Below are 27587 nucleotides of genomic sequence, written 5' to 3'. Positions count from 1 at the left end.
ACCTATTATATTTGGTAATAAGAAAAAAATGATTTAAAAATAGCTCCCACAAAAGCCTCTCAAATTCCCATGCTACCTAGAAACACACTGAAGAACAAGAGTCAAAAGCCAAAGAAAATGAAGAAATAATATTTCCAAAGTTACAAGGTGATTTAGGAACAGACTTTGGAGAGAGGGATGGAAAACACCAGGATCTCAGGCATCTCGTGTGGACCCAGGTTGGAAAACCCCAGAAGTCATCTGTATTTTGATTTACTGTACTTGAGACACTTTACCTCCCAAATACTGATTGATTGACAAATATTCAATGTGGTCTGTACCCCTCTCACAGAGCAAGGGAGAGCCAGCCTGGTGTAATATTTGGTCAGAACTCTCCCACGGTGGAGGCCTTAGTGGATCACTGGGGACTGACTGAAAGAAACAGAGCCTCAGGCATAGACTGGTTACTGTCTGGGCAGTCCCTCACACCTCTGTCCCTACCCACCGTATCTTCCAATTCTGATACCTTCTCCACTCCTTGATGGCAGCCTGTCTTTCCTTTCTTTCCAGTGCTGTCCTTCACTTAACATTTCCTCAATATCTGGGTTTGTACTGTATTAATTTGTACCGTGTTTGTGTTTATTTTTTATTTTATTTTATTATTATTATTTTTTAATTTATTTTTTTGAGAGTCTTGCTCTGTAGCCCAGGCTGGAGTGCAATAGAGCAATCTCGGCTCACTGCAACCTCCGTCCCCTGGGTTCAAATGATTTTCCTGCCTCAGTCTCCCAAGTAGCTGGGACTACATGTGCACGCCACCACGGCCAGCTAATTTTTTGTATTTGTAGTAGAGAAGGAGTTTTGCTTTTTGGCCAGGCTGATCTCAAACTCCTGACCTCAGACGATCCATCCGCCTCGGCCTCCAGAAGTGCGGGGATTACAGTTGTGAGCCACTGTGCCCGGCCTATATGCGCTCTACCTTCTGGTGTACTGAGAGGAGGGTTAGGGTTCACCCCACTTGCAGCTCTTTGGAAGAAGAGTCGTTTATGTCCCACTGCTCCTCCCCACAAGCCCAGCTGGGGGTTCTCTAAGGTGAGAGACCCTCCAACTGGGAGTTCTCCGGGGCCAGAAACTGGGTCAGCCTCCCTTAGACTGGGAGTTTTCCGAGGGCAGGGGCCATGTTCATCCCCTTTTGACTGGAAATTCTCTGAGTACAGAGGCTGACCTTGGTCCTCAAGACCTGGTCTCAACATCCTCTGGCCCAGGGTTAATGTCTCATCTTCTCTCCTACAGGCCCCTTCAAGCCCTGTGAGCACCTCTTTGAAAGCTGGGGCATCCGCCTGGCCGTGTGGGCCATCGTGTTGCTCTCTGTGCTCTGCAATGGACTGGTGCTGCTGACCGTGTTCGCTGGCGGCCCTGTCCCCCTGCCCCCGGTCAAGTTTGTGGTAGGTGCGATTGCAGGCGCCAACACCTTGACTGGCATTTCCTGTGGCCTTCTAGCCTCAGTCGATGCCCTGACCTTTGGCCAGTTCTCCGAGTACGGAGCCCGCTGGGAGATGGGGCTGGGCTGCAGGGCCACTGGCTTCCTGGCAGTACTTGGGTCGGAGGCGTCGGTGCTGCTGCTCACTCTGGCCGCAGTGCAGTGCAGCGTCTCTGTCTCTTGCGTCCGGGCCTATGGAAAGTCCCCCTCCCTGGGCAGCGTTCGAGCAGGGGCCCTGGGCTGCCTGGCGCTGGCAGGGCTGGCGGCCGCGCTGCCCCTGGCCTCAGTGGGAGAATACGGGGCCTCCCCACTCTGCCTGCCCTACGCGCCGCCTGAGGGCCAGCCAGCAGCCCTGGGCTTCGCCGTGGCCCTGGTGATGATGAACTCCTTCTGTTTCCTGGTCGTGGCCGGTGCCTACATCAAACTCTACTGTGACCTGCCGCGGGGCGACTTTGAGGCCGTGTGGGACTGCGCCATGGTGAGGCATGTGGCCTGGCTCATCTTCGCAGACGGGCTCCTCTACTGTCCCGTGGCCTTCCTCAGCTTCGCCTCCATGCTGGGCCTCTTGCCTGTCACGCCCGAGGCCGTCAAGTCTGTCCTGCTGGTGGTGCTGCCGCTGCCTGCCTGCCTCAACCCACTGCTCTACCTGCTCTTCAACCCCCACTTCCGGGATGACCTTCGGCGGCTTCGGCCCCGCGCAGGCGCCTCAGGGCCCCTAGCCTATGCTGCGGCCGGGGAGCTGGAGAAGAGCTCCTGCGATTCTACCCAGGCCCTGGTGGCCTTGTCTGATGTGGATCTCATTCTGGAAGCTTCTGAAGCTGGGCGGCCCCCTGGGCTGGAGACGTATGGCTTCCCCTCAGTGACCCTCATCTGTCAGCAGCCAGGGGCCTCCAGGCTGGAGGGAAGCCATTGTGTAGAGCCAGAGGGGAATCACTTTGGGAACCCCCAACCCTCCTTGGATGGAGAACTGCTGCTGAGGGCAGAGGGAGCTATGCCAGCAGGTGGAGGCTCATCAGGGGGTGGCAGCTTTCGGCCCTCTGGCTTGGCCTTTGCTTCACACGTGTAAATATCCGTCCCCATTCTTCTCTTCCCCTCTCTTCCTTTCCTCTCTCCCCCTCGGTGAATGATGGCTGCTTCTAAAATAAATACAACCAAAACTCAGCCCAGTCCCTCGCTCCACTGATCACCTCTCTCCCGTGACTATCACCAACGAGTGCCTCTTGGCCTGGCTTTCCCTTGGCCTTCCTCAGTTTCACCTTCATGCTGAGCCTCTTCCTTGTCATGTCTGAAGCTGTGGACCAGAGACCTGGACATCTGTCTGCTTAAGGGAAATGAGGGAAGTAAAGACAGTGAAGGGGTGAAGGGTTGATCAGGGCACAGTGGACAGGGAGACCTCACAGAGAAAGGTCTGGAAGGTGATTTCCCATGTGACTCATGGATAGGATACAAAATGTGTTCTGCATACCATTAATCTTGACATATGCCATGCATAAAGACTTCCCATTAAAATAAGCTTTGGAAGAGATTCCACATGATGTCTTTTTCTTAGAGATTCACAGTGCATGTTAGTGTAATAAAGAGAGAAGTCCTACAGTAGTAAAATCTATTGAACTTTGTTTAACCCAGTTCCCTGAATTATTTGGTAACAGGTTTTTGTCTGCTTGTTTGGTGTTCCTGGAATATCTATTAATATGACAGAACTTAGCACTGTTCTCTCCCAGGGAGCTCATCTCCGTACCACCTAGTGCTACCCAGTGACATCACAAAATGCCACCACTTCCTGAAAGCCCTGATCCTAGAATGAACTGCCAGAGGTAACTGATGATTCCATCCACCAGTAGAGACTCTCAACACTACCTCCCACCTCTCTTATCCTATGCTGGGAAGGATGAAGAGAAGCCTGCCATTGTGGTTCCAGACTCAGACCCCTGAGTTGGGGCAGGGAGAAAGGGATCCCTGTGTATTCTCTCACCACCCTGCCATCAACCCCAGCAAGCCCAAGCACCAATGAACGTTTGTCTGCTGCAAGAGGGATAGTAGGGTTCCTGGATCCTGGCAGGGCTGTCTAGGTTCCTTCTGGCTCTTAGTTGCCTTCTTATGCTTCTCCATCAGATGCCCCCTGCTACCTCCTACCACAAGCGAGGTCCTGCCTATTCTTTGGGACAAGGAGGCCTTGGCCAGAAAACAGGAGAGATTTGAAATGTAGGTATTGAATTTTAGGAAATTGTAGTTATCTGGGGCCCTGGGTGCCTCAGATAGGCCACTGACCTTTCTGCCTCTCCCCTCATGACCTTTCTACCTATGGTCTACCAAGTGTCTCTGAGCATTTCCAGAATGCCCCCCTCATCCAGCCCCAGACACACACACATTCGATCTGAGAGTGAGGTGGTAAGGACTGGGGCATCCGTCCAGACATTAAAGGTAATTCTTGGAGACATAAAAAGAGAATCCAAGATTCAGCAAAGGACAAGACTTGCTCTAGGGTACCCCAAGAGCAGTCACATCTAGAGGACAGGAGTCTAGAATTCTGAGACCAGATGGAAAACAATCTTCTTCCTGAATTCTGGCATGGTCCTCAGCCGGGCTGTATCCCCAGGGGCTCCACTATTAAAACAACAAACCTGAAGAAAGCCCTTCTTCTAATTTTGTAGTTCAAGTTTCTGCAGCTTAGCTTCTCTGCTATCTCCCTGCTGTCCCCAATGCCTAGTGGAAATTCTGACACAGGACAAAAAGGCTGCCTAGGCTGAGGTAGGTAGGGTAGCTCCATGGATGAAACTTGATACCTTTCTAAATCTTATCTGACTAGTTGCCTGGTCTCTTATAGGCTCTGAAGCAGAATGTGCTGACCTTGTAATCCCAGAAGAACCTTGGGGTCCTACCATGAGGCCAGCCTCAGTGTAGGTACTCGCTAATGATGGCAGGTTTATTTATCCGTTGTTTGTTTGAGAACCCTGCTCTCCCAATTTCCCTAGGGCTGATCAAGAGCCCTTAAAGGAAGAAGTTTGCTCTACTTTGAGTACTGAGAATTGGTGACTTTTATCAGGGAAAAGAGTTCTTTGCCTCAGGGATGACAAAACTCGTACGGTTTTTGGGAGCCTTGACTTGTAAAAAGTCACCCCAGATCCCTTCTCACTTCTTGCCCCCGCCATGTGATCATTGTTCCCCTTGGAGTTAGGGAGTCTGTGTTGAGGTGGAGCACAGTAGCCATGTGTTAGAGGTTTAGGAGTCACAGGAACTGCTCCCTACAGGTGGCCTCTTCTATGAAAAGGGGACCAGTGATTTCTGGCTGCAAGCTCAAGGGTAGCACCACTGTCACCTTGTCATCCGCTTCTAAAGCTCCAGACATCTGCTGGCCAGAGGAGCATCTGCTGAGCCTTCTCATTAGAGGAGAGGTGTGGAGGAAGGGAGCGGAGGTGTTTGCCATGAACTATTTTCATTATTCGGAAAGTCTAGTCAATGTACACTTACCCAAAATAAAGCTGAGTAGTACAGTTTCTTTGTTTTTTGATTTTGACTGAATTTCTAGCAAGTCAGTATGTTATTCCTTTGGTTATCTTCATTATGATCCACAGAAGATTATGAAGATTATGTGTGTCTTTGATCACAAAATCAAAAAACAAATTATTCAGTGCATCTAAATGCATTTTGTTGGGTTGACAAAATCTTCCAAAATGGTATCCATGGGGAATTATCTGTCCAAGAGGGCTGTAGTGGTGGCAACACTGAGGACTGCTGACTGGGTGTGTGTTGCCCTGTGCTCTGTGTGCTGTGCATTGGCAACTGGTGCCAACCACAATCACATCTCAGACCGACTTGTGGAAGAGAACCTCTTATGGCAGAAATGGTTTTTATAAGCACCTTTGAACATACCAATTTGTAAAATCCAAAAAATGCAGAGCTGACATTTGAAGATTATGGATGAACACAGCCCCTAGCTTGGCCTTCTCCTTGCTTTCCTCTCTCCTCCTCTAGCCTCCAATATCTTTCTAGTTTCCCTTTCTGGGAAGACTAAAAGGTCTAAAGAGTAGGGGAAAGGAAAAAGGAAGAGCTGACAATAAATAGGCCTGAGTGACGATGATGGGAAGTTGCTAGAACGCTTTTTTGTTTGTTCTTCTATTTTTTCTTCAAAAATTTTTTTTTTACCTTTTTAAAACATTTTTACTCATTTTTAATTTTTTATTTTTTTTATTTCTTCTTATTTCATAAACCAACATCAGAGCTACAGTAGCTAGAATCCTTGATCCTGTCTGGCACCATCTAACTAGCTCTGCTCTGCTTTAGCAAGTTCTCCCACCCACCACCTCCACATCACTTCTGGGTTTCAGTTCCATGCCCTCTCCAGTTGCTTGAAGTATAAGGATTGTCAAGATGTAAATATTTGGATTCTTCTGTATAATAAAGCGCAAGTGAAGAATGATGTGTGTCCCTCAACTCCTTTCTGCTGCCTCTGGTGGAGCCATGGAAGTGGCCGGAGGTATTTGAGAGAGGAGTGATCAGTGGCAATGCTCTTCCTCAACCTGTCTTCTGAGTTCTGGGGCACCTAGGGCACAGCCAACGAGGCTCAGGGTTGAAGTTTGGAGGCATCAGAATCCATTCCACTCACTTATATCAAAGTGCCCTTTGTGTGCTTGCCACTAGACATAGAATAATCTAAAGAAAGCAGTGAGCAGGTTGGGCCTTCATTATTCAGACCCTGAACACCTTCTCAGACCCAACCCTAATGCTGGGGTTTCCTGATAATGTGAACCCCAAATAATCAGCTTGCTTTCCTCTCCTTGAGTGCACTCTCTCAAGCACTCTCTGCCTTGGGAATCCTTACCCCTGGCCCAGCCTTGCTTCAGAGTGGGGTGATGCCCCCAAGACAACCAGGTGGCCCCTTCTCAGGGGAGGGAAGATGGAGTTCAACAAAACTTGCAATCATGGGGCAAGGTGCTAGCCCCAGAATGGTATTAGGGCTGTACTGATCTATTGCCTGACTCCCTTCTGAGTGGAAAACTGGTGCCTTCATGAATACCTGCCCTCCACTCTTGAAAACAGAATATTTCAAACCCTCTATCTTCCTGGCTCAACTACAGGGAAGACCATTTTTTCAGCTGTTCTTCTTAGACTGGATTAAGAGACAGAAACTCAGGAGTTAAGTAAGTACGTGTTTCTTGAGAGGATCCATATGAAGCAATAAGCGAGGCAGAATCTCAGCAAATAAATCCAAGGCCAGAAAGAGCAGTAAGACTGGGCCTTGTGGTACCTGAAACTAAAGGTCATTCTGGATTTAGTCTGTGATTATTCTCTGTGTTGCCCAAAATTAGCCGGTTCAGCTGCTCTCTGGAGGCCTGTTTTTATATCTATCTGCTTCTCAACCAGGATCAGCTGCTTCCACCCACCCCTTTTGTTTAAAAAGCTTTTCACAAGTTTAATTTTTGAATAAGTAATACATTCACATGGTTCAAATAACAAATTCTTAACAGTTTTCCTCTCATTTCCGTCCCTTTTGGCTCACTTCCCAAGCCCTCATTGGTTACCACTGTTATTAGTTTCTTATATATCCTTCCAGAGTTTTGAAAATATATATATTAGCAAGATGCATATATATGCTTATTTTTCCTTTTCCCAAAGTAGCACACCAAGGTTCTGCTTCTGCTTTTTTAACCTGTAATATAGCTCAAAGACATTTCTACATCAGTAAAGAAAGCATTCTAATGTTTTTGAAGCAGGTTATAGCCCATTATGTAGATGTATCATGATTTCATCTTATTCCCCTTCTGATGGACATTTGGGTTGCTTACTCTTTTGCTCTTATAAACAATATTGCAACAAGTAACCTTACATGAATGCCATTTAGCACCTGTGTAAGTAAGTATATCTGTAAGATAAATTCCCAGAAGTGGAACTGCTGGGTCAAAAGAATAATTTTTCAGAGGATACATGTGAAGCAATAAGGGAGGCAGAATAATTCTTTTGGCCCAGCAATGGGGTAAAGAAAACGTGTGATTATTTATTGCAGAAATGAATTGTTTCCTTTGACTCACAGCCTGTGTTTATGGGTAACTTCTGCTTATGTTTACCTCACTATGAACCCTGTCCTTCCTCAAGGTCTCTGGATGCATCCTTTCAGCTTTCAGTTCCTGGGCTAATTTCCTTGTTGTTTTCCTTTTTAAATTTCCAACGGTAGTATCCTGAAAGATTGAGAGAGAACCAAACTAACCAAACTTCCTTTTCTACAATAGGCCAAATTATAGGTTAATGGCCAACAGGTGGGTTGATTACTCTTAGGCCAGGAACCTGTCCTGGTTCACTGAACTGTAGTGTGTGAATGGGTATGTTTGTGTGGGGTCATATTGGACAAAATTTAACTGCTCAGGGCTTCCCTTGTCAAGGGCTGTGGGTAGGACTACTTTTCTCTGAATGGACAGTAGGCACAGTAGGAAAGTTCCATGAGAGCAGAGATCATGCTGGTCTCATTCACTGTTGTAACCTCAATCCTTTTCATGAGGTCTAACACACAAAAAAAGTGCTCAATTAATTTCTTTTGAAAAAAAGTATTAAGAAATCAATAGACTGGGCCTGGTGGCTCACGCCTGTAATCCCAGCACTTTGGAAGGACAAGGTGGGCAGATCGCTTGAGATTGGGAGTTCAAGACCAGCCTGGGCAACATGGTGAAACTCCATTTCTAAAAAAAAAAAAAAAAATTAGCTGGGCATGGTGGCGTGCATCTTTAGTCTCAGCTACTGAGGAGGCTGAAGTGGGAGGCCTGGGAGGTTGCAGTAAGCTGAGATCATGCCACTGCACTCCAGCCTGGGCAAGAGCCAGACCCTGTCTCAAAAACAAACAAACAAAAAAAGAAAGAAAAGAAAAGAAATTAATATATCCAAGTACATCCATTAAGATTCTGTTTTCCAACCTAAAGGGGCCATCTGGCCAGGAGATGTAAATAACGCAGAATGGGCAGATATTTGTATGGTGAGATTTGAAGGCTACCAAGTTCCCGGACCCTCTACTTTATAACAGCTTCTTCCCTGGCTACCACAGAGGTTGAAATTCCACCATCATACTTACTTATTCCTTCAGGTTAGGAATAGCCCATAGCCCTTTGCCCAGGGCATCTGTTCCTTTATAAGAAAGGAAATGACCACTTCCTTTCTTCTGGTAACATCAATTTGACCTTCCTTCAGGCAACTACCTCCACTGCTCTCTAGTGCCTACCTTTCAGGTGGGGTTGACTCCAGACCAGGTTCCAGAGGTGGGAATATAACCCAGACCCTATCAGCTTACTCTAATCCCTGGTCACAGTGATTGGTCCAAGGATGGGCTTGCATCTCAAATCCTTCTAATGAGACCCAACTTAGGAACTTTGCTGGAGCTGATAAGAAAGAAGTACTCTTTCACTGGAGTTGCTGGACTGATAGGAAGAAAGCTGCTGGTGTCTCTCTTGCCACTTGGAGTGAAATGAATCCTGATGGCATTATTTGAGCATCTGTACCTAGCCATGCCTGAAAGCACATTTGGACTTCTCAGGTTGTAAACCAATACCTTTTGTTTGCTCAAGTGAGATTGTTAGATTTCTGTCACCCTCATGGAAAAGAAGCCAGATAGGCTTCTCCCTCTGCATTGCTCTCTACCTGCAGCCCAGGAGTAAACCCATTGACCTCTTTTCAACTATTAGTGTGGAAGAGGGCAGTTATTGAAATTTTTTTTTTTTAAATGTAAGACAAGGTCTCACTTTGTCACCCAGGATGGAGTGCAGTGGCACAATCATGGCTCCCTGTAGCCTTGACCTCCTGGGCTCAAGCAATCCTTCCACCTCAGCCTCTTGAGTAGCTGGGACTACAGGCATACACCACCAAACCCAGCTAATTTTTTAATTTTTAGTAGTGATGGGGTCTCGCGATGTTACCCAGGCTGCTCTCAAACTCCTGAATGCAAGCAATCTTTCTGCTTCAGCCTCCCGGAGTCCTGGGATTACAGACAAGAGCCACCATGCATGGCCTGAATAGGAATTTCAATGAGCAAAAGTATGTGATAAGACAGAAGTACTGTCAGGATGAGTTAACAGGTAGAGACTGTGGGCCTGGGTGGAAAATCCCTAGCAGGGAACCTACAGCAAGAGAATGCTGAAGAAGTAAAGATAATAAAAAGAGAAGATGAGAAGGCAATAGACCAACCTAATTTATTTCATCACTAAACCAGAGATCCAAAGGCTCTGCCCTGAGCCCCTGGATTACACAGGAAGTTTCAGAATTGCAGAACTGTCAAATGTGAGCTTTGGGAGAAATCTCAGAGAGCATTCAAGCCACGCCTGCATTTTATAGAGGAGGAAATGGAAGGGGAGAAACTTGCCCATTATCCCACAGCTACTCTGTGGAGGCAGACGTAAAATTATTAGAATAGGGCCAGGTGTGGTGGCTCACACCTGTAACACCAGTACTTTGGGAGGCCAAGGTGGGTGGATCACCTGAGTTCAGGAGTTCAAGACCAGCCTGGCCAACATGGTAAAACCCCATCTCTACTAAAAATACAAAAATTAGCTGGACGTGGTGGCAGGTGCCTGTAATCCCAGCTACTCAGGAGGCTGAGGCAGGAGAATCGCTTGAACCCGGGAGGCGGAGGTTGCAGTGAGCCAAGATCTCACCCACGCACTCTAGTCTGGGTGATGAGAGTGAAACTCCATCTCAAAAAAAAAAAAAAAAAATTTAGAATCCATGCAGCTGACAAATATGATTCTGGAGTCATACAGGCCCGGATTGGAATCCTAGACTTACCATTAACAGCTAGTTGTCCTTAGGTTTTCCTTAACTTCTCTGAATCTGTTTCATCTTCAGTAGAATGGGGATAATCATAGTATCTAAACTCTGAAGGTTATTGAAAAAATTTAAAAAGATTCTTCATGAGGCCAGGTGTAGTGGCTCACATCTGTAATCCCAACACTTTTGGGAGACCAAGGCGAGTGGATCATCTGAGGTCAGGAATTCGAGACCAGCCTGGCCAACATAGTGAAACCCCATCTCTACTAAAAATACAAAAATTAGCCGGGCATGGTGACATGCACCTGTAATCCCGGCTACTCAGGAGGCTGAGATGGGAGAATCACTTGAACCTGGGAGGCAGAGGTTGCAGTGAGCCGAGATCACACCACTGCACTCCAGCTTGGGTGACAGAGCAAGACTCCGTCTCAAAAAAGAAAAAAAGTTTTTCATGCGAAGGGTTTAGCTTAGTGCATGGCAATAACTGCCAGGCCTAGAGACAACGTAGAGACTAAGAACTCACCCCCTAGAAAAGTTGCCTCTGATGGAAGGTTTGAGGGAACTGTCAGAGCACACCCTTTTTTTGAAGCACAGAGTTTCAGGGTCCTGGTTAAAGGAGGAAGACAGTGGAAGGAAGGGGACACATTCTACTGGGATGCGGGATCAGGGGAAAAGGTAAGCAAGGAAAACAAGCACATGAAGGGGGAAAACCCTGTACTGGGGTGGGAGGGTGGATGGAATGAGCGCGACATTCTGGATAAACTGTCATCCCTGATATAAACTAAGAGATGGACAGAGGGATGGACACACTCTAGGGACCATGGCAGGAGGCAGGGGCGACTTGCCAAGAAGCAAGGAGAAAGTGGAATGTGTTGTTTCTGAGTATAGCATGTCTGTGTCCATCACCCCAACCTCTCCCGGGCTTCACTGGCAGCCCAGTGTGGTTCAGGACTGTAAGATGTCTTGCAGTCAGCCATTCTGGGGAGCAGGTTCTGAAATCATAGCCCCACACCCCGTCCTTGTCCTTCCCTCCCTTGGGCTGCCTCAACCTAAACAAGACAACCTGAGCAGGGGGGCCACATGCTGATGGAAAAATACACACTTGGCTGGAAAAGGAGCTTTATTTGTATGTGTTGAATTCCCGCAGCAGCCGAAGGATAAATAGCTAGTTCCAGCCTCAGCTGAGTCTGCCCACAAAGTGGGTGGTAAAATCTGTTCTTATTTAGATAGCTTTTGGGGAGAGGTGGAGAGGGGGGTTGGGGGCAGCAGGAGAGGGGAACTTGGAATCTGCAATGTTTATATGATCAGTCATGGATGTCATCTCTCTTTAATTAGGGGTTTGGAATTGAGAAACAGCTCAGCTTGCTTATCCTAGGAACAGAGCAGATTGGCAAGTTGGCAGTGGGCAGGGCAGCTCCTTAAGACCCACCTATGGTTGGTCTCCATCCCCCAGTGCCCTTGCTAAGCACTCAATAAATGTCAGCACCATGCCAGTCCCTGTACTGGCTGCTTTACATGCATTATCTCATTCAATCCTCACAACAACCTCATGAGTCTTAAGCAGCAGCATCATCATCATCCCTTTTGCAGAGGCAAAACCTGAAAAAATAGGAATGAGTAGAAAGCTAAGGTCACACAACTTGTAAGCAGCACTGCCAGAGCTGAAACTGGGTCTCCTTGACTTAAGTCCATGCTTTTAGCCTTTTCCCATCCTTCCCTGAGCTGGGAGTAGGGAGCTGGGCTTTTAAATCCTCAGGCAAGTCACTTCTGTTCTCTAGTCCAGTCCTCGGTACTTCAGGCAGAGAAATAGTTGGATGACTTCTAATAGCTTTTGGCTCTGGTGTTTCCTGTGATTAGAGAGAAGTTCCTTGTAGCCACTATATCCCCAGCGCTTAGAGTGAGACAATATACACATTAGAAAATGAACACATTTCCAGATAAGTACAAGTGCTATAAAGAAAATTAATTAGGGTAATAGGTTATGGACCAGAGAGTACCTGAGGATCTAGGGCTCCTTTAGATGGGATAGAAAACGACTTTCTGATGCAGCTACATTCAAGCTGAGACTATCCTGGGGAATGTAGGAGGCAGAGAAAATAGCATATGTGAAATCCCTGAGGTAGGAATGAGCTAGGTGTGTTCAAGACATTGAAAGGACTGTGTGGATGGAGGAATGTAAGGTATTAGGGGTTTGAGGGTATGCAATGAGGATGGACAGATAAGGCAAGCAGGGGTCAGATCATGCGGGGTCTTACGGGTCAGGGAAGGAGACTAGGCTTTTAATTGCAAGATGAAGCCACTTGGAGGAATGAAGCCACATCCAACTTACATTGTCAAAAGATTATTCTTGCTGCTGTGAAGAGCATGGAGTGTCAAAGGTCAAGAATGGGGGCAAGGAAACAAGATAGAAGGTTATGGCTAAAGTGCAGGTGAGAGATGATGGCAGCTGAACTAGTGTTGTAAGTAGCGGTAGGGAAAAGTAGCTGGTAGAGCTGACCAGACATGGTGATAGAAGTGTAAGGGGTTTTGTCCTACAGGAGGTGCTCTTTTCCTACAACTACTCCCTAAGTCCATCTCTCACTTCTTATCTGGGTTTAGCCCAGAGCAATCAGCACATGGCATTTCCCTGGCAACAGTGATTGCTTTCAGGGCGGTCCACAGGGACTTTTGTTTCATGGAAAGTAGAGCCTCCTGGCCTGGCTGGATAGAAAGTACATAACCCCAACTGCTGCTGATAGTCATCCTAGGAGGGGAAGAAACTTAGGGAACAAACAGCCTAAGAGAAAGCTGATACTATGGATGGCAGATGGAAAGAGACCAAGATCTTGATGATAATGTTGAGCCTTTGAATTCACCAACCCAGATGTTCACTTTAGCCCTGGACTTTCTATTTAGTAAGGCGATGAACTTCTTTCATTATCGCCAGTGTGAGCTGAATTTCACTCACAACTGTAAGTATCCTAATTGATATACTAATGGTATCTAGGAACTCCAAACCTGACTTAAGTATGCATAAGCATAGGAAACAAGCCTGGAATAGAATTAATTCCTGGGCTTTAAAAAAAGACCAGTAACTGATTTTGAAAAGTGGGTTCAAAAATACTGTAGACGTTAGAAATTTATGTTTTTAGCTTCTGCCATGACCTGTCATTAATGGATTATATAAATTCATACTTCTTTTCTTTGCATGAGTCCAACCACCACATAAGCAGTATGGCAGGCTGCTGCTCAGTAAAGAGTACAAGGTAATTCATTGGTAGAAGAATGAAAGATGCCTATTCAGAGATGCATTTTACATGCATGGTGCCTAGCCTAGGTAAAAAATCATCATTGCTACACTGTGATATGGACAAGGGCATTATAGTCTTCAGTCATCTGCCTAGGCAAGTCCAGTATCTATAATACATTCCTCAAGGCCGGGCATGGTGGCTCATGCCTGTAATCCCAGCACTTTGGGAGGCCAAGGCGGGTGGATCATGAGGTCAGGAGTTTGAGACCAGCCTGGCCAACATGGTGAAACCCCATCTCTACTAAAAATGCAAAAATTAGCTGTGTGTGGTGGTGCGCGTCTGTATTCCCAGCTACTCAGGAGGAGAGGCAGGAGAATCGCTTGAACCTGGGAGGCGGAGGTTGCAGTGAGCGGAGATCGCGTCATTGCACTCCAGCCTGGGAGACAGAGCGAGGCTCCGTCTCAAAAAAAAAAAAAAACATTCCTCAAAGTCTTAGCTTGGCCTGGGTGATCTCCTCCTATTTCAGCTGATTTCTGCTCAAATCTGTTATCTCTGTCATTTAAATAGAATTATAAAGATAAGTCAAGTGTATTACAAAATCATGAGTAGGGAATTCAAGTTTGACACCAAATTGTCCAGAGTGGTACTTGCCATAAAATGATGCTGAAGAGAGGAAATCCCTACTTACATTTTTATGAGTATTTGGTTAATCTCACATCCAATTTTCTCACCATTTCATTCTCAAACACTAGCATAATACCTGGCACATAGTAGGTGTTCAATAAGTATTTGTTGAACAAATGAAAGTTTTATCACAGAATTCTGGTCAGCTATATAAATCACAAAAAGTGAAAGCTGCAAAAAAATAAATTTGCAAAAGGATCTATTATCTTCTTACCACATTATTTTAAGACCTCAGAAAAGCTATCATCCCTGAAAGCGTTAAGGGTAATTGAATTGTTTCTACAGCTTCAATTGAATTCAATTCTACAGCTATTTTACATCTGTGTCAAACATTCAGAGTCCCTAGCGGTGCTGGGAAGTTGGCAAACTAAAGGACAACAATTCCAAATATTTTAACGTTCTGATTATATACCTCTCTGGCCAGTTTACTCCCAGACACACATTCAGGATAAACACATACTCAACAATAAATGACTATTTATTTTTCAGGTTTAAAAGATTTCAAAATACATATGTACAAGATAAATAAACTACACAAAAATTATGTCATCAAATATATTTTTTAAAAAAATTCAAGGTAGGCAACTTAGATCACCTTCGCAAAGAACACATTAACTAAGATGAACCAGGACAAGTCCCCTAAATATCAGGATGAAATTTCTTTTCTACGCCTACTAGCTTACTGGCCTTCCTTTTCTGTGTTGAGTTGTGTACTTTGGAGTCGCCAGCCTCTGGTATATTATCAAGCATCTCTTCCTCATCAACCTAAAAGGGAGGAGACAGGGTGAAATACAGTAAGGTTCACACAAATGCCAGGATGGAGAAAAATGAACCTCTGTAATATTATTTCCATGTACTTCTTTGCTGCAAGATTTATATACAGCATTGTGCATACGATATTCTCTCAAAAACATCTTTCTCAATTTTTTAAAATTTTTATTTCTTTTTACAAGTAACACAACTGCTATTTAACTCAATCTGAAAGATGGTATAACTCAGCAAGAACTATCATGTGTTAACTTCCATGTTCCTGTAATTTGCATTTTGCTAAATGAGGAAATTCTATCAACCTGAAGTTTTTCCTTCAACCTTCTTCCACGAATGGTCCCATAAGTTTCCCCCTATCTCTGCAACTAGTCCCTGCAAATATAGATTCTTCTCAGTGTTAAAAGGACAACTTAGAAAAAAAGAATCTGAGACACCACCCCGCTATCCTTGCTATCTGTAATATAAAAAAAAAATTAACCAGATGCTGCCTGCCCTCTAGTGTTGCCAATAGATGACAACTGTTATGAAACATCTACTGTTGGTTGAGCTATTAGGCTATTTTGCTGAATGATTATTTAGAAGGTTGCAATAGGAGAAAAAGATCAGGCATTCTAGAGTTCAGTACAAATTTGGCAAATCTAAAAAACATTATTTATACATATATACTTTATACTATATATACTGAATTAACTAACAATAGTAGCAAACATCATACCTTTTGTTTCTGTCTTGCATGCTTCTCTGTCCACTGTCTGGCATTCTTGAGGAAGACTGGCTTATTATATTTAAATTCTGAGGACTGAGATGAAATCAAAGAGTTAATGGAGAAAAAAATGATTTGCAGTGGTCAGTTAGAGCTGCTGCAGCTATCCTCACACAGGGAGAGTTAGCAGTATAGACAAGGTAGGATATATGTTGCAGAGGAAAATGGGGATATTTACTATGTCAGCCATGAGCGGGTCATCAGGGTTGGGTTCTGACATGAGCAGCTGAATAGAGGTCAACACAGTTGCGATGTTGAGGGATGGTCTCCAAGCACCCTATACACAAACAGATAAACAGTTGCTTTTATATTATAATGTGACACTCTAATTCAAGTTTAATAGATGAAGAAAACAGAATGCTGTAGAGTCAACCATTTACCCACAACTCACTTTTGGTGGCAATTTGAGAACATCCAGACAAATCCTTCCAGCAGAATCAATGTTTGGATGATAAATTGGAGTGAGAAATCGGATCTGAGGAGGTTCAAATGGGTACCTATGAAAGAATAAGACAACAGGTAATTTTCATTATATAATTTTGCTTCTAAATACATTTAAAATAGTTTCTTGGTCATAATAATGTTAGTATTATAGAAATGTCAGGGAGCCAGCCTTTGGGAGGAAAACTTTCTTTCCTCCTAAATTTTCATTATGAAAATTTACAATAAATCAGTTTGAAATAACAGTACTGAAAACACCTGTATATCTACCACCTGGATTCAAGCCACTTTACCTTTTAAATACTAGAGCATATCTTCTAAGAATAAGAACATTCTCCCATATAAATGCAATACTATTACCCCTATGAAAAATTTAAGAACGAATTCCCTAATATCATTTACTGTTCAGATTTCAATTGTTCTCCTTTTGTTTTTTATAGCTGGATTTTTCAAAACAGTACTCAATTACAATTTATACATTGCATTTGGTTATTATGTATCTTTTGTGAGACACAGACCTTGCAAAGTTCCCAGTCTATTTTTAGAACTGATGCACCACATGATTATTAAGCTATTCTCTCAAGACTTTAACAAGTTTGGCCAGGATCTGACCTAGTGATTACATACCTATGTTTCAACTGTTATACAGTCATTTCTTCCCTTCTCAGTTCTGTACAAAACTACAACTGTAACTTACCTGATGAGAGCCTTAAAGGAGACTTGAATTAAAAGGGGCCTTAACCATAAAAAACAATGAGATCATGGTCTTTGCAGGAACAGAAAGCCAAATACCACATGCTCTCATTTATAAGTGGGAGCTAAATGATAAGAACATATGGACACAAAGAGGGGAACAACAGACACTGGGGCCTACCTGAGGGTGGAGGGTGGGAGGACAGAGAAGGGCAAAACTACTGGACACTAGGCTTAGTACCTGGGTGACGAAATAATCTGTACAACAAATCCCCGTGACATCATGAGTTTACCTATATAACAAACTTGCACATGTACCCCGGAACCTAAAATAAATGTTAAAGAAAAAGTGAGGAGGAGCTTAATATTAAGAAAGCACAGTAGTGGTTACCAGGGGTTGAGAGCAGGGAGAAATGGGGAGTTAGAGTTTAATGGCTATGAAGTTTCAGTTCGGGAGGATGAAAAGTTCTGGAGATAGATGTTGGTGATGGTTGCACAACTATGTGAATGCATTTAATGCCACTGAACTGTACACTTAAAAATGGTCAACATTATGTTATGTATATTTTACCACAATTGAAAAAGTGAGGGGGTCTTTGATGTGATCTGGCCCATTATTCTGGAGAAGGAAACTGAACTCCAGAGAGATAAAATAACTTGGTCAAGGTCACATTAAGTCATGATAAGGCCAGGATTAAAACCTAGTCCTTTATGCTCTATCTACTACATTGCTCTGTCTCCCAATAAATGCACTTTACTATGTAGGTTGAGAAGCTGATTCATACTAACCTCTCAGGAATGATAACTTCTAGCTTAAAAACACCTTTCTCATAAGGTGTGTTGGCTCCACCTAATATTTCTTAAAAGAAAAAAGAAAGAAAGAAAAAGTTAAAAGGGAATCAGATCATTTGAATTACCACCATATGGAGCTAATGAGGTCTATGGTCCTAATAGAGAAACTAGGCCTAGGACAATAATTCTCTCTCAGGACTTTAACAAGTCCTCATGCAACACACCACAATGCTAATGTACTCAAAAAGTTAATGGTGTCAAAGGACATATAGAAAATCTAAAGCAGAAGTTGCAAAATGCTGGCCACAAGACCAAATACAACCTACAGATTTGTTTTGTTTGGACTGCAGTATTCTAATCATGTATGTTTCCCATCTGGCTTCACAGATATTTGAGATGGTTATCTTTGATCTAAACACTGCTTCACTGCTTTAAATCTTGGCTATAAATCAGCAGAAGGTATAATAAAAAGTCAAAGAAGCAAGAAATGTCAAGCAAACCTTTTATAAATGTAAACAAATTAGGGTAGAAAGATGGTAGGGCACTCTGACCTTATAACTGTTCCTTACTTCAGAAGAATATACAAAATAGTTTATTTCAGCACAATCTTCAATAGGGTCATGACTTCCATCATATACATGATTTGATACCTACGAGCTCGCAGATCATCCATTTGGTCTTTATCTTGCCAACATGTGATGCCTGGGGGTGGCTCTGTGGCTAACATGTGCAGCTCTCTCTTCAGACGTGAAGCTCTCTGCATGATCCTCAAGTAGAAGGAACCACACACAGTTCACTGCTCCACACTAAGAGCTGGCTGGGATGCACTGGAGGAGAAAAGAGGCAACCATAAAATCGTCAGCAATAATGACTATGAAGTTTTCAGCAAACAGTTTCAATGTAGTGAGGGCGGGGGACAGAGTCCTCTTTTTTGTGACACAGTTTCACTCTGTCACCCAGGCTGGAGGGCAGTGACACCACCTCAGCTCACTGCAACTTCCACCTTCTGGGTTTGAGCAATTCTCGTGCCTCAGCTTCCAGAGTAGCTGGGATTACAGGCGTGCGCCACCATGCCCAGCTAATTTTTGTATTTTTAGTAGAGACAGGGTTTCGCCATGTTGGCCAGGCTGGTCTCAAATGCCTTGACCTCAGGTGATCCGCCTGCCTTGGCCTCCCAAAGTGCTGGGATTACAGGCATGAGTCAATGCACCTGGTTTTTTTTTTTTTTGGAGGCAGGGTCTTGCTCTGTCAACCAGGCTGGAGTGCAGTGGCACAATCTCAGCTCACTGCAACCTCCACCTGCTGGGCTCAAGCGATCCTCCCATCTCAGCCGCCTACGTAGCTGGAAGTACAGGTGTGTGCCACCACACCAGGCCAAGATTCCTCTAATTAATCTCTATTCTGACAAGGGAATCTGAGTTTTTTCCATTCCCTTCTGGTGAACGTTTATCTACTCAAGCAAATATGTTTTTAAAATAAAGAATTAAAAATGTTGGCTGGGCGTGGTGGCTCATGCCTGTAATCCCGGCACTTTGGGAGACCAAGGCAGGCGGATCATGAGGTCAGGAGATCAAGACCATTCTGGCTAACATGGTGAAACCCCGTCTCTATAAAAATACAAAAAAATTAGCCAGGCATGGTGGCGGGTGTCTGTAGTCCCAGCTACTTGGGAGGCTGAGGCAGGAGAATGGCGTGAACCTGGGAGGCGGAGGTTGCAGTGAGCCGAGATCAAGCCACTGCACTCCAGCCTGGGCTATAGAGCAAGACTTCGTCTCAAAAAAAAAAAAGAAAAGAAAAGAAAAGACAAAGAATTAAAAATGCAAAAAGTTCTACAAAAAATAAAAACACTAAAGGTTTTAAATAATGGGTGTTTCCACTGATAAATAATAAACTCATGAGGCCAGGCCTGGGTCTGATTTTGCTTACTATTGTAGCCTTAACATGCCTGACATAGTAAGGGACTTGACAAATATTAGCTGTTGTGAGGAAGTCTACATATGCTTTGTGAGAGCAAGAATGGTAAAGACAGTCAACATTCTCGGGCACAAACAAATGTTAAATGTCCAAGGTTCTCTCCATGTATTATGGATTCCACCTTCTCTCAATCTTCAGGGATACCAGTCCATCAATTATTCCATCTTTCTCACTCTCAATATTCAAATATGCTCAAAATCTCTCTCACCTAAAACCAACACCCACACATTCACCCAACACTCTTCTCAACTCTAGTTCTCCCTCTAACTATTAACCAAGCAAAGGACACCAATCTTTTTTTTTTTTTTTTTTTGAGAAGGAGTCTCGCTCTGTTGCCCAGGCTGGAGTGCAGTGGTGCAATCTCAGCTCACTGCAACCTCCGCCTCCTGCGTTCAAGCAATTCTCTGCCTTAGCCTCCTGAGCGGCTGGGATTACAGGTGCCCGCCATCACACCTGGCTAATTTTTGTATTTTTAGTAGAGATGGGGTTTCACCATCTTGGCCAGGCTGGTCTTGAACTCCTGACCTCGTAATCCACCCACCTCGGCCTCCCAAAGTGCTGGGATTACAGGTGTGAGCCACCGTGCCCAGCTGACACCAATCCTTTAATATGTGTTACAAATATCCCCCAGTTTGTGCTTATCTTTCCATGTTGTAAATGGTGTCTTTCAATGAACAACATATTTAATTTTTTTTGAGACAGAGTCTCACTCTGTCGCCCAGGCTGGAGTGCAGTGGCCGGATCTCGGCTCACTGCAAGCTCCGCCTCCTGGGTTCAAGCCATTCTCCTGCCTCAGCCTCCCGAGTAGCTGGGACTACAGGCGCCCGCCACCTCGCCTGGCTAGTTTTTTGTATTTTTTAGTAGAGACAGGGTTTCACCGTGTTAGCCAGGGTAGTCTCGATCTCCTGACCTCGTGATCCGCCCATCTCGGCCTCCCAAAGTGCTGGGATTACAGGCTTGAGCCACCACGCCCGGCCGAACACATACTCTTAACATAATCAATCTTAAAATCTCTTCCTTTACATTTATACTTTGTGTATTAAATTTTTCCTTACCCCCAAATGTAGGGATATTCCTACATAGTCTTCAAATATTTTATAATTTTGCTTTTCAAATTTAAATATTGAATTCACTAGGAATTGAATTTTATGCATAGTGAGTGAGGGGGGGCCTAATTTAAAGTTTTTCTTCATATGAATAGTCAATTGTTCTAACACCATTTACTGAATGTCCATCCTTTTCCTGCTGATATTACTATAAATTAAATTTCTATATGTGTGGATTTGTTTTGGGACTCTTGAATTTGTTCTATCGGTCAAGTGGATTATTTCTGAGACAATACTCCACTGTTTGATTTACTATAGCTTATTCATTTATTATTATTTAATTTTTTCCCCAGCTTTACTGAGGTATATAACTGGCAAATACAATTGTATATATTTAAGGTGTACAATGTGATGTTTTACTGTAGCTTATCCACTTTTTATTCAGGAATGACTTATTCTTGACTCTTTGCTCTTCCACATAGATTTGACAATCTGTTCATAAGTCCATAAATATATACATAAATATGTATATATGAAATTACAATCCAAATCATAACAGGGTTCTGTGATTTGGATTGTAATTTTATTGATGCTATAGATCAATTTGGAGATAACTGACATCTTTATGATACTGAATCCTAAGATCCATGAGCACGCTGTTTCAGTCTTTTTTTGATGCTTTCCAAAGGTTTTATAATTTTCTCTACAAAGCTTTACCTAACTTTTGTCAGACTGATTTCTAAGTACTTTATATTTTTGCTATCTTTTCAAAAACACTACTTACTACCCATTTCTTACTGATACATGTAAATCTAATTGATTTTTAAATTTTTTTGAGATGGAGTTTCACTCCTGTTGCCCAGGTTGGAGTGCAATGGTGTGCTCTTGGCTCACCACAGCCTGCACCTCCCCGGTTCAAGTGATTCTCCTGCCTCAACCTCCTGAGTAGCTGGGATTACAGGCATGTGCCACCAGGCCTGGCTAATATTGTATTTTTTTAGTAAAGACAGGGTTTCTCCATGTTGGTGAGGCTGGTCTCGAACTCTCAAACTCAGGTGATCCACCCGCCTCAGCCTCTCAAACTGCTGGGATTACAGGCGTGAACCACCTCGCCCAGTCAATCTAATTGATTTTTAACCAAAGCCTTAGTAATGGTAATGATGAATCTATTTGGGGTGGGGAGCGGTCTGGGAATGGTAATTCCACACTGACAATCATGTCATCCACATATAATCAGTTTATTTCTTCCTTTCTAATTCTTTTCCTGCCTTCTATTCTGGCAGTAACTTCCAGTACAATGTTGAAAACAAAAGCTGATAGCTAGGCCAGACATGCTGGCATAATCCCAGCTACTCAGGAGGCTGAGGTGGGAGGATGACCTGAGCCTGGAGAGATGGAGGCTGCAGTGAGCCATGATTGTGCCACTGCACTCCAGCCTGGTGGCAGAGTGAGACTGTCTCAACAACAGCAAAAAAAAAAAAAAAAGAAAGAAAAGCTGATAGTTGGCATTCTTGTCAGATTTCTAACCTTAAAGGGAAAACTTTTAACACTATGCTAATCAATAAGACTGGCCTATAACTGTCCTTTCTAATTTTGTCTTTATTAGGTATCAAGGTTATTGTAGCCTCCTAAAATGAGTTAGGGAGCATTGCCTCCTTTTTTTTTTTAAATACATATTGTGGATTAGTCCAAGAGATAATTTGTTACTAGGTTGTCTGGAATAACTCTATCTGGTCCTGGTGTTTTCATTTTGAGAAAATGTTAAACTACAAATCCAATTTATTTAAATATTATTCAAGTTATTTATTCTTGCATCAATTTGGCAAGTTAAATTTTTCCACAAATTTATCTATTACATGCAACTTTACATGTATTTGTGTAATGCCTTATCTTTTTAATCTTTGTAGTTATCTATAGTTATGTTTCCATTTTCATTTCTAACACTGTTTATCTGTGCCATCTTTTCTTTGATCAGTCTTGCTGGGCATGTATCAACCATAAGGAAGTTCAAGTTTTGGTTCCACTGGAAAGAATAAAAATTTATGACAGAAACAGAAAATGAGAAAAAATACTTTTTTCTTAAAAATAAAGATTTTTTGCTGAAAGCGTTTTGTACTTCGAGATCATGCCACTGCACCCTATCCTGGACGATAGATTAGGACTCTGTCTCAAAAAACAAAAAAGCAAAAAAACAAAAAAACAAAACTCGTCCAAACATGTACTATACATTTTTTCTTGTCATTATTCCCTAAACAATACAGTGTAACAACAATTTACTTAGCATTTTATTAGGTATTATAAGTAATCAAGAAATAATTCAAAGTGTATGGGGGCGAGGCTGGACATGGTGGCTCACACCTGTAATTGCAGCAATTTGGGAGACCAAGGCAGAAGGATCACTTGAGGCCAGGGGTTCAAGACCAGCCTGTGCAACAAAGGAGAACCCCATCTCTAAAATAAATAAAGTATATGGGAGGACATGCAGAGGTTCAAGACCAGCCTGTGCGTCCTGGTGCAGTGGCTCATGCCTGCAATCCCAGCACTTTGGGAGGCCGAGGCAGGTGGATCACTTGAGGTCAGGAGTTCGAGACCAGCCTGGCCAACATAGGGAAATACCCTCTTTACTAAAAATACAAAAATCAGCCAGCTGCGGTGGTGGGTGCCTGTAATCCCAGCTATTCAGGAGGCTGAGGCAGGAGAAAGGCTTGAACTCGGGAGGTGGAGGTTGCAGCGAGCTGAGATCGCGCCACTGCACTCCAACCTGGGCAACAAAGCAAGACACTGTCTCAAAAACAAAACAAAACTGGACAGGCATGGTGGCTCACACCTGTAATCCTAGCACTTTGGGAGGCCAAGGTGGGTGGGTGACTTGAGGTCAGGAGTTTGAGACCAGCCTGGCCAACATGAGGAAACCCTGTCTCTATTAAAAATACAAAAATTAGCAGGGTGTGGTGGTGCATGCCCGTAATCCCAGCTACTTGGGAGGCTGAGGCAGGAAAATAGCTTCAACCCAGAAGGCGGAGGTTGCAGTGAGCCAAGATCGTGCCACCGCACTCCAGCCTGGGTGGCAGAGCGAGACTCTTTCTGGGAAAAAAAACCAAAAAAACAAAAAAAAACAAGAAAAAACAGTCTGCGCAACAAAGGAGATCCCCATCTCTTAAAGTATATGGGAGGACATGCATAGGTTACATGCAAATACTACACCATTTTATATCTGGGACTTGACCTTTGGTGGATTTGGGATCCGCAGGATGTCCTGGAACCATCCCTCATGGATACTGAGGGCTGACTGTACATTAAAATATCACAAGTATAAAGTGTACCTTTATATAAAACGAGAACAGTGGAAAGCCATGGTAAAAGGATTAGAACAAGCAAGGCAATTTCTCCCAAGGAATCAATCAGACTCCCGCCTCACTATATTAACCAAAATTGGCATATGCCATTCTGTGGCTTAAATGCCACGAATAACTGCCTATTTTTCAAGGTATAAAGGTTCTTTACAATCTAACCCTTATATTCCGCCTTATATCCAGTATCTACTTTCCACAAACTCGTGCTTCAGCCACACTGCCCTATTCCTGCTGCTCATAAAAGTATTATTCTTTCACACCTTTAGATAAGTACATATTAAATCACAACTCATTCTCCAGTAATGCATCCCCACCCCTCACACCTTTTCAACGTCACCCTCTGTGAGTCCACATCTATTTGCATCGTGTTCTAATTCATCTGATAGTTTCTTCTCCTTAGGGGGAATTCCTTGACGGCAGGTCCCTAGTCTTTTTTTTTTTGTATCAAGTCTGCAGTAAATTTGGGTAATTAATGAACGAAACGTGGGTTTGGACCAGATGCTGAAGAAGGCAAAAGAACAGCCAGTGCACAACCCGCAGCAAGTACTGGGCTGTTACGTCCTTTCTAGTGGCAAATTTCTCCCCGCCGTGGCAGGAGGACGGCTAGGGGGAGCTCTGACCACGATTTCATGCAAAGATACTGTGAGACCCTCCGCTCAACGGTGGCTTTTCTGAGGCTCTCCTTTCAGAGGAGACGAAAACTCCCATGTTGGGCGGACACAGGACTCCTTCCCCCCAAGACTCAGTGACCTCCTCCGGTGTACGTTCTTTCAGATCAGGAACCGGAATACTCTCCTTACTTACCTGCGCGGACACCCCTCACAACGCGGCAACCGGCGGACCAACTTGGTACCAGCGCCTGCGCGACGGTTGGCGTAGCTCCGCCCCCTGTCTGGAGAAGATTGTGATTGGCCCACAGTAACCCCCGGGAAAGAAGCGCAGCCACCGCTCCTCTCTATTGGCCAGCGCTCTGAACGCTCACGCATTCAAATGAGAGCGCGCACCGCGCGCAGCCATTCAGCGTCTTACCCGCTGCGCTCAACCCTGAGAAGACATCCGGGGGTCCAAGTTCGGTTACGAAGTCGGCTCTGTCAGACCAAGGAAGGAGCTGGAAATCGTTTCTTAGCAAGAAAAATGAAAGGAACCAGAAATATTTAATCTGGAAAAGAGAATACGTGATAGCTGTCTTCCTTTAAGTATTTTTCACATGGGAGATTTTACTACTTCAGAGGACACATTTAAGGACAACGGATGAAAGTCTAAGAGATGCAGAACTTAGCTAAATAAAGCATTCTATCAATTAGAACTCTGAAGAACAAAATAGGTAAACGTAGGGGGTAGTGAATTCCTTCATCACTGGAAATGTTCAAGTGGAAGTTAGGTTATCACTTGTCAGGGATAGTGCAGAAAGGATCCTTGTACTGGGTGGCAGTTTGGAATAGATGACTTTTTTTTTTTTTTTTTTTTTTTTTTTTTTTTGAGACAGAGTCTTGCTCTGTCACCCAGGCTGGAGTGCAATGGAGCAATCTCAGCTCACTGCAACCTCTGCCTCCCGGGTTCAAGCGATTCTTCTGCCTCAGCCTCCCGAGTAGCTGGGATTACAGCCACCCGCCACCACGCCCAGCTAATTTTTGTATTTTTAGTAGAGACGGGGTTTCACCGTGTTGGCCAGGCTGGTCTTGAACTCCTGACCTCAGGTGATCCACCCGCCTCAGCCTCCCAAAGTTCTGGGATTACAGGCGTGAGCCACTGTGCCCAGCTGGAATAGATGACTTTTAAACCGTCTTCCAACGCTAGATGCATGGTACTGAACAAGGAAGAACCTGTTTATGGTTAAGCCAACCTTAACTTCTCAGAGCTGCCTCTGCAAGAGGCCAATGCTTCATGAGCGCTGAAAGATGGCACAGACCTGACTTAACCTAAAGGATGTGGCTGGAACTTGACTAGCCTTTGGGAATGCTGTGGGTGGAAAAACAAACGAACAAAAAGCCAACCCTCATCTGACTGCTCTCAGCTCACTATGTAGCTTTGGAATAATGATGATAATACTAATAGTAATTTATTATTATTACTATTATACTGTTTATTACTATTATTGGTAACGGAGTAATAATCAGTCTCTTTTTAAACTTGGAAGTAAGTATAATTTTGGCCACAGCAGTGATGTCTACATCTAGTCGAAACTGGGGTTAAGTGGCAAGTAGTTCCCCATAACCATTGTGTGGTGTGTTTTCTCTCAAGAACCCCACATGTTCACTAGGACTCTGTGATGCTCCCCTGGGGTTCCTCACCTTAGTTGCAGGAATAAGCCAACTACAGTAGTTTATTAATTGTAAAGTTCTGAAACAAACAAGGAATCCCATTCTTGTCCAGTCTAATTCCAGTTCGCTGTTGGGGTTTTGCATTTATTGTTAGCATTTACTCAGCATTTAGTGAAGTGTTTTCTGTCATAATTGAGTTCCTGCTTATTTTACTACTGCTTTCTGTTTTAATCCTTTCAATACCTGTTTTTATTTTCTTCCTGCCCCAACTGTAATTGTATCTCAATTACAGTTCTGTCTTCAGAACTGAACTTGATTACTTCCTTGGGTGTTTCTCTGAGAAATAGATCTTTAAAATGTCTCTTAGAAAAAGCAAGAACTGGCCGGGCGCGGTGGCTCAAGCCTGTAATCCCAGCACTTTGGGAGGCCGAGACGGGCGGATCACGAGGTCAGGAGATCGAGATCATCCTGGCTATCACGGTGAAACCCTGTCTCTACTAAAAAAAATACAAAAAACTAGCCGGGCATGGTGGCGGGCGCCTGTAGTCCCAGCTACTCCGGAGGCTGAGGCCGGAGAATGGCGTGGACTGGGGAGGCGGAGCTTGCAGTGAGCTGAGATTCGGCCACTGCACTCCAGCCTGGGCGACAGAGCGAGACTCCATCTCAGAAAAAAAAAAAAGAAAAAGCAAGAACTGTATTGAGTCTGGTGGAAAAGACAGATGGTTTGATAAAACAAGTAAGTCCCTATAATTTTGGCAACAGAGAGGAAAGAGAAAAGGATAGAAGAAAAAAGAGGAAGGAAGAAAAGTAGGTAGAGAGGGAGGAAGAAAACAGAGAAAGAAAAAAAAAAAAGAGAGAGAAAGAACCCCATACACTAAATGTACCGTTTCCATTTGTCCACCAGAGGGGGGTATGTTAACTGGTGGGAATAGAGGCCAGGCTAAAAGATTTTCATAAACTTTTTACAGGTGTTATGGTTTGTTAAAATGGAGCATTCTAATGTTATAATTTATTTTTAAAGTGTAGCTATGAAAACTATTATTTTATAAAGGTTTCTTCACTTTAACAACACATCACAGCAGGCTTGCTTAAGTACTTGTAAAAGTATAAAATTGTATTTTATTTTTAAACAGTATTACTTGTCAGGATTTATTCACTAGAATATGAAAATATATCCTTTTTTATTTTTTATTTTTATTTCTTTTTATTTTTTTTTTTATTTTATTTTTTTGAGACGGAGTCTCGTTCTGTCGCCCAGGCTGGAGTGTAGTGGCGCAATCTCAGCTCACTGCAAGCTCCGCCTCCTGGGTCCACGCCATTGTCCTGCCTCAGCCTCCCGAGTAGCTGGGACTACAGTCACCCACCACCTTGCCCAGCTAATTTT

At 43.8% G+C, this 27587-nt stretch overlaps 2 protein-coding genes across 6 annotated transcripts in view; one reads left to right on the top strand and one right to left on the bottom strand.

The window, feature by feature from the left end:
• The window catches only part of LGR6 (leucine rich repeat containing G protein-coupled receptor 6), a 122894-nt gene extending 119842 nt beyond the window's left edge, over positions 1-3052 (top strand). For all 3 annotated transcript variants that reach the window (XM_050763016.1, XM_050763020.1, XM_050763017.1), the window contains one exon: positions 1273-3052. In XM_050763016.1, coding sequence (XP_050618973.1) covers positions 1273-2525 — 1253 coding nt within the window. In that variant the 3' untranslated portion in view covers positions 2526-3052. The remainder of the gene's footprint in view (positions 1-1272) is intronic.
• Positions 3053-11284: 8232 nt separating this feature from the next.
• UBE2T (ubiquitin conjugating enzyme E2 T) lies at positions 11285-24810 on the bottom strand. Of its 3 annotated transcripts, XM_050764563.1 has the most exons (8): positions 24747-24810; positions 18224-18396; positions 17567-17636; positions 16035-16140; positions 15822-15920; positions 15596-15679; positions 14708-14877; positions 11285-12045 (listed from the first exon to the last, which is right to left on the bottom strand). In XM_050764563.1, the coding sequence occupies exons 2-7, from the start codon at positions 18330-18332 to the stop codon at positions 14752-14754; spliced, it is 594 nt and encodes a 197-aa protein (XP_050620520.1). In that variant the 5' UTR covers positions 18333-18396; positions 24747-24810; the 3' UTR covers positions 11285-12045; positions 14708-14751. The 3 variants fall into 3 exon arrangements, with proteins under 3 accessions (XP_050620520.1, XP_050620510.1, XP_050620531.1); XM_050764553.1 differs by lacking the exon at positions 11285-12045 and having other exon boundaries at positions 14573-14877; XM_050764574.1 differs by lacking the exon at positions 11285-12045 and having other exon boundaries at positions 14573-14877; positions 18220-18396; positions 24747-24789.
• Positions 24811-27587: the final 2777 nt, after the last annotated feature.

The sequence above is a fragment of the Macaca thibetana genome, chromosome 1 (assembly GCF_024542745.1).
Source record: "Macaca thibetana thibetana isolate TM-01 chromosome 1, ASM2454274v1, whole genome shotgun sequence".
Lineage (NCBI taxonomy): Eukaryota > Metazoa > Chordata > Mammalia > Primates > Cercopithecidae > Macaca > Macaca thibetana.
Note: the sequence above shows the minus strand (reverse complement) of the source record. Positions and strands in the feature narration are given on the sequence as shown.

Bases quoted from the DNA above. Each gene is read 5' to 3' on its own strand.
- UBE2T (XM_050764563.1), bottom strand. From the start codon at position 18,332: ATGCAGAGAGCTTCACGTCTGAAGAGAGAGCTGCACATGTTAGCCACA. The intron at 17,637-18,223 runs GTAGGTATCAAA...TTTTCTTTTAAG, and splicing joins AATGGATGATCTGCGAGCTC to AAATATTAGGTGGAGCCAAC. The intron at 16,141-17,566 runs GTTAGTATGAAT...ATTCTTTCATAG, and splicing joins GAAGTTATCATTCCTGAGAG to GTACCCATTTGAACCTCCTC.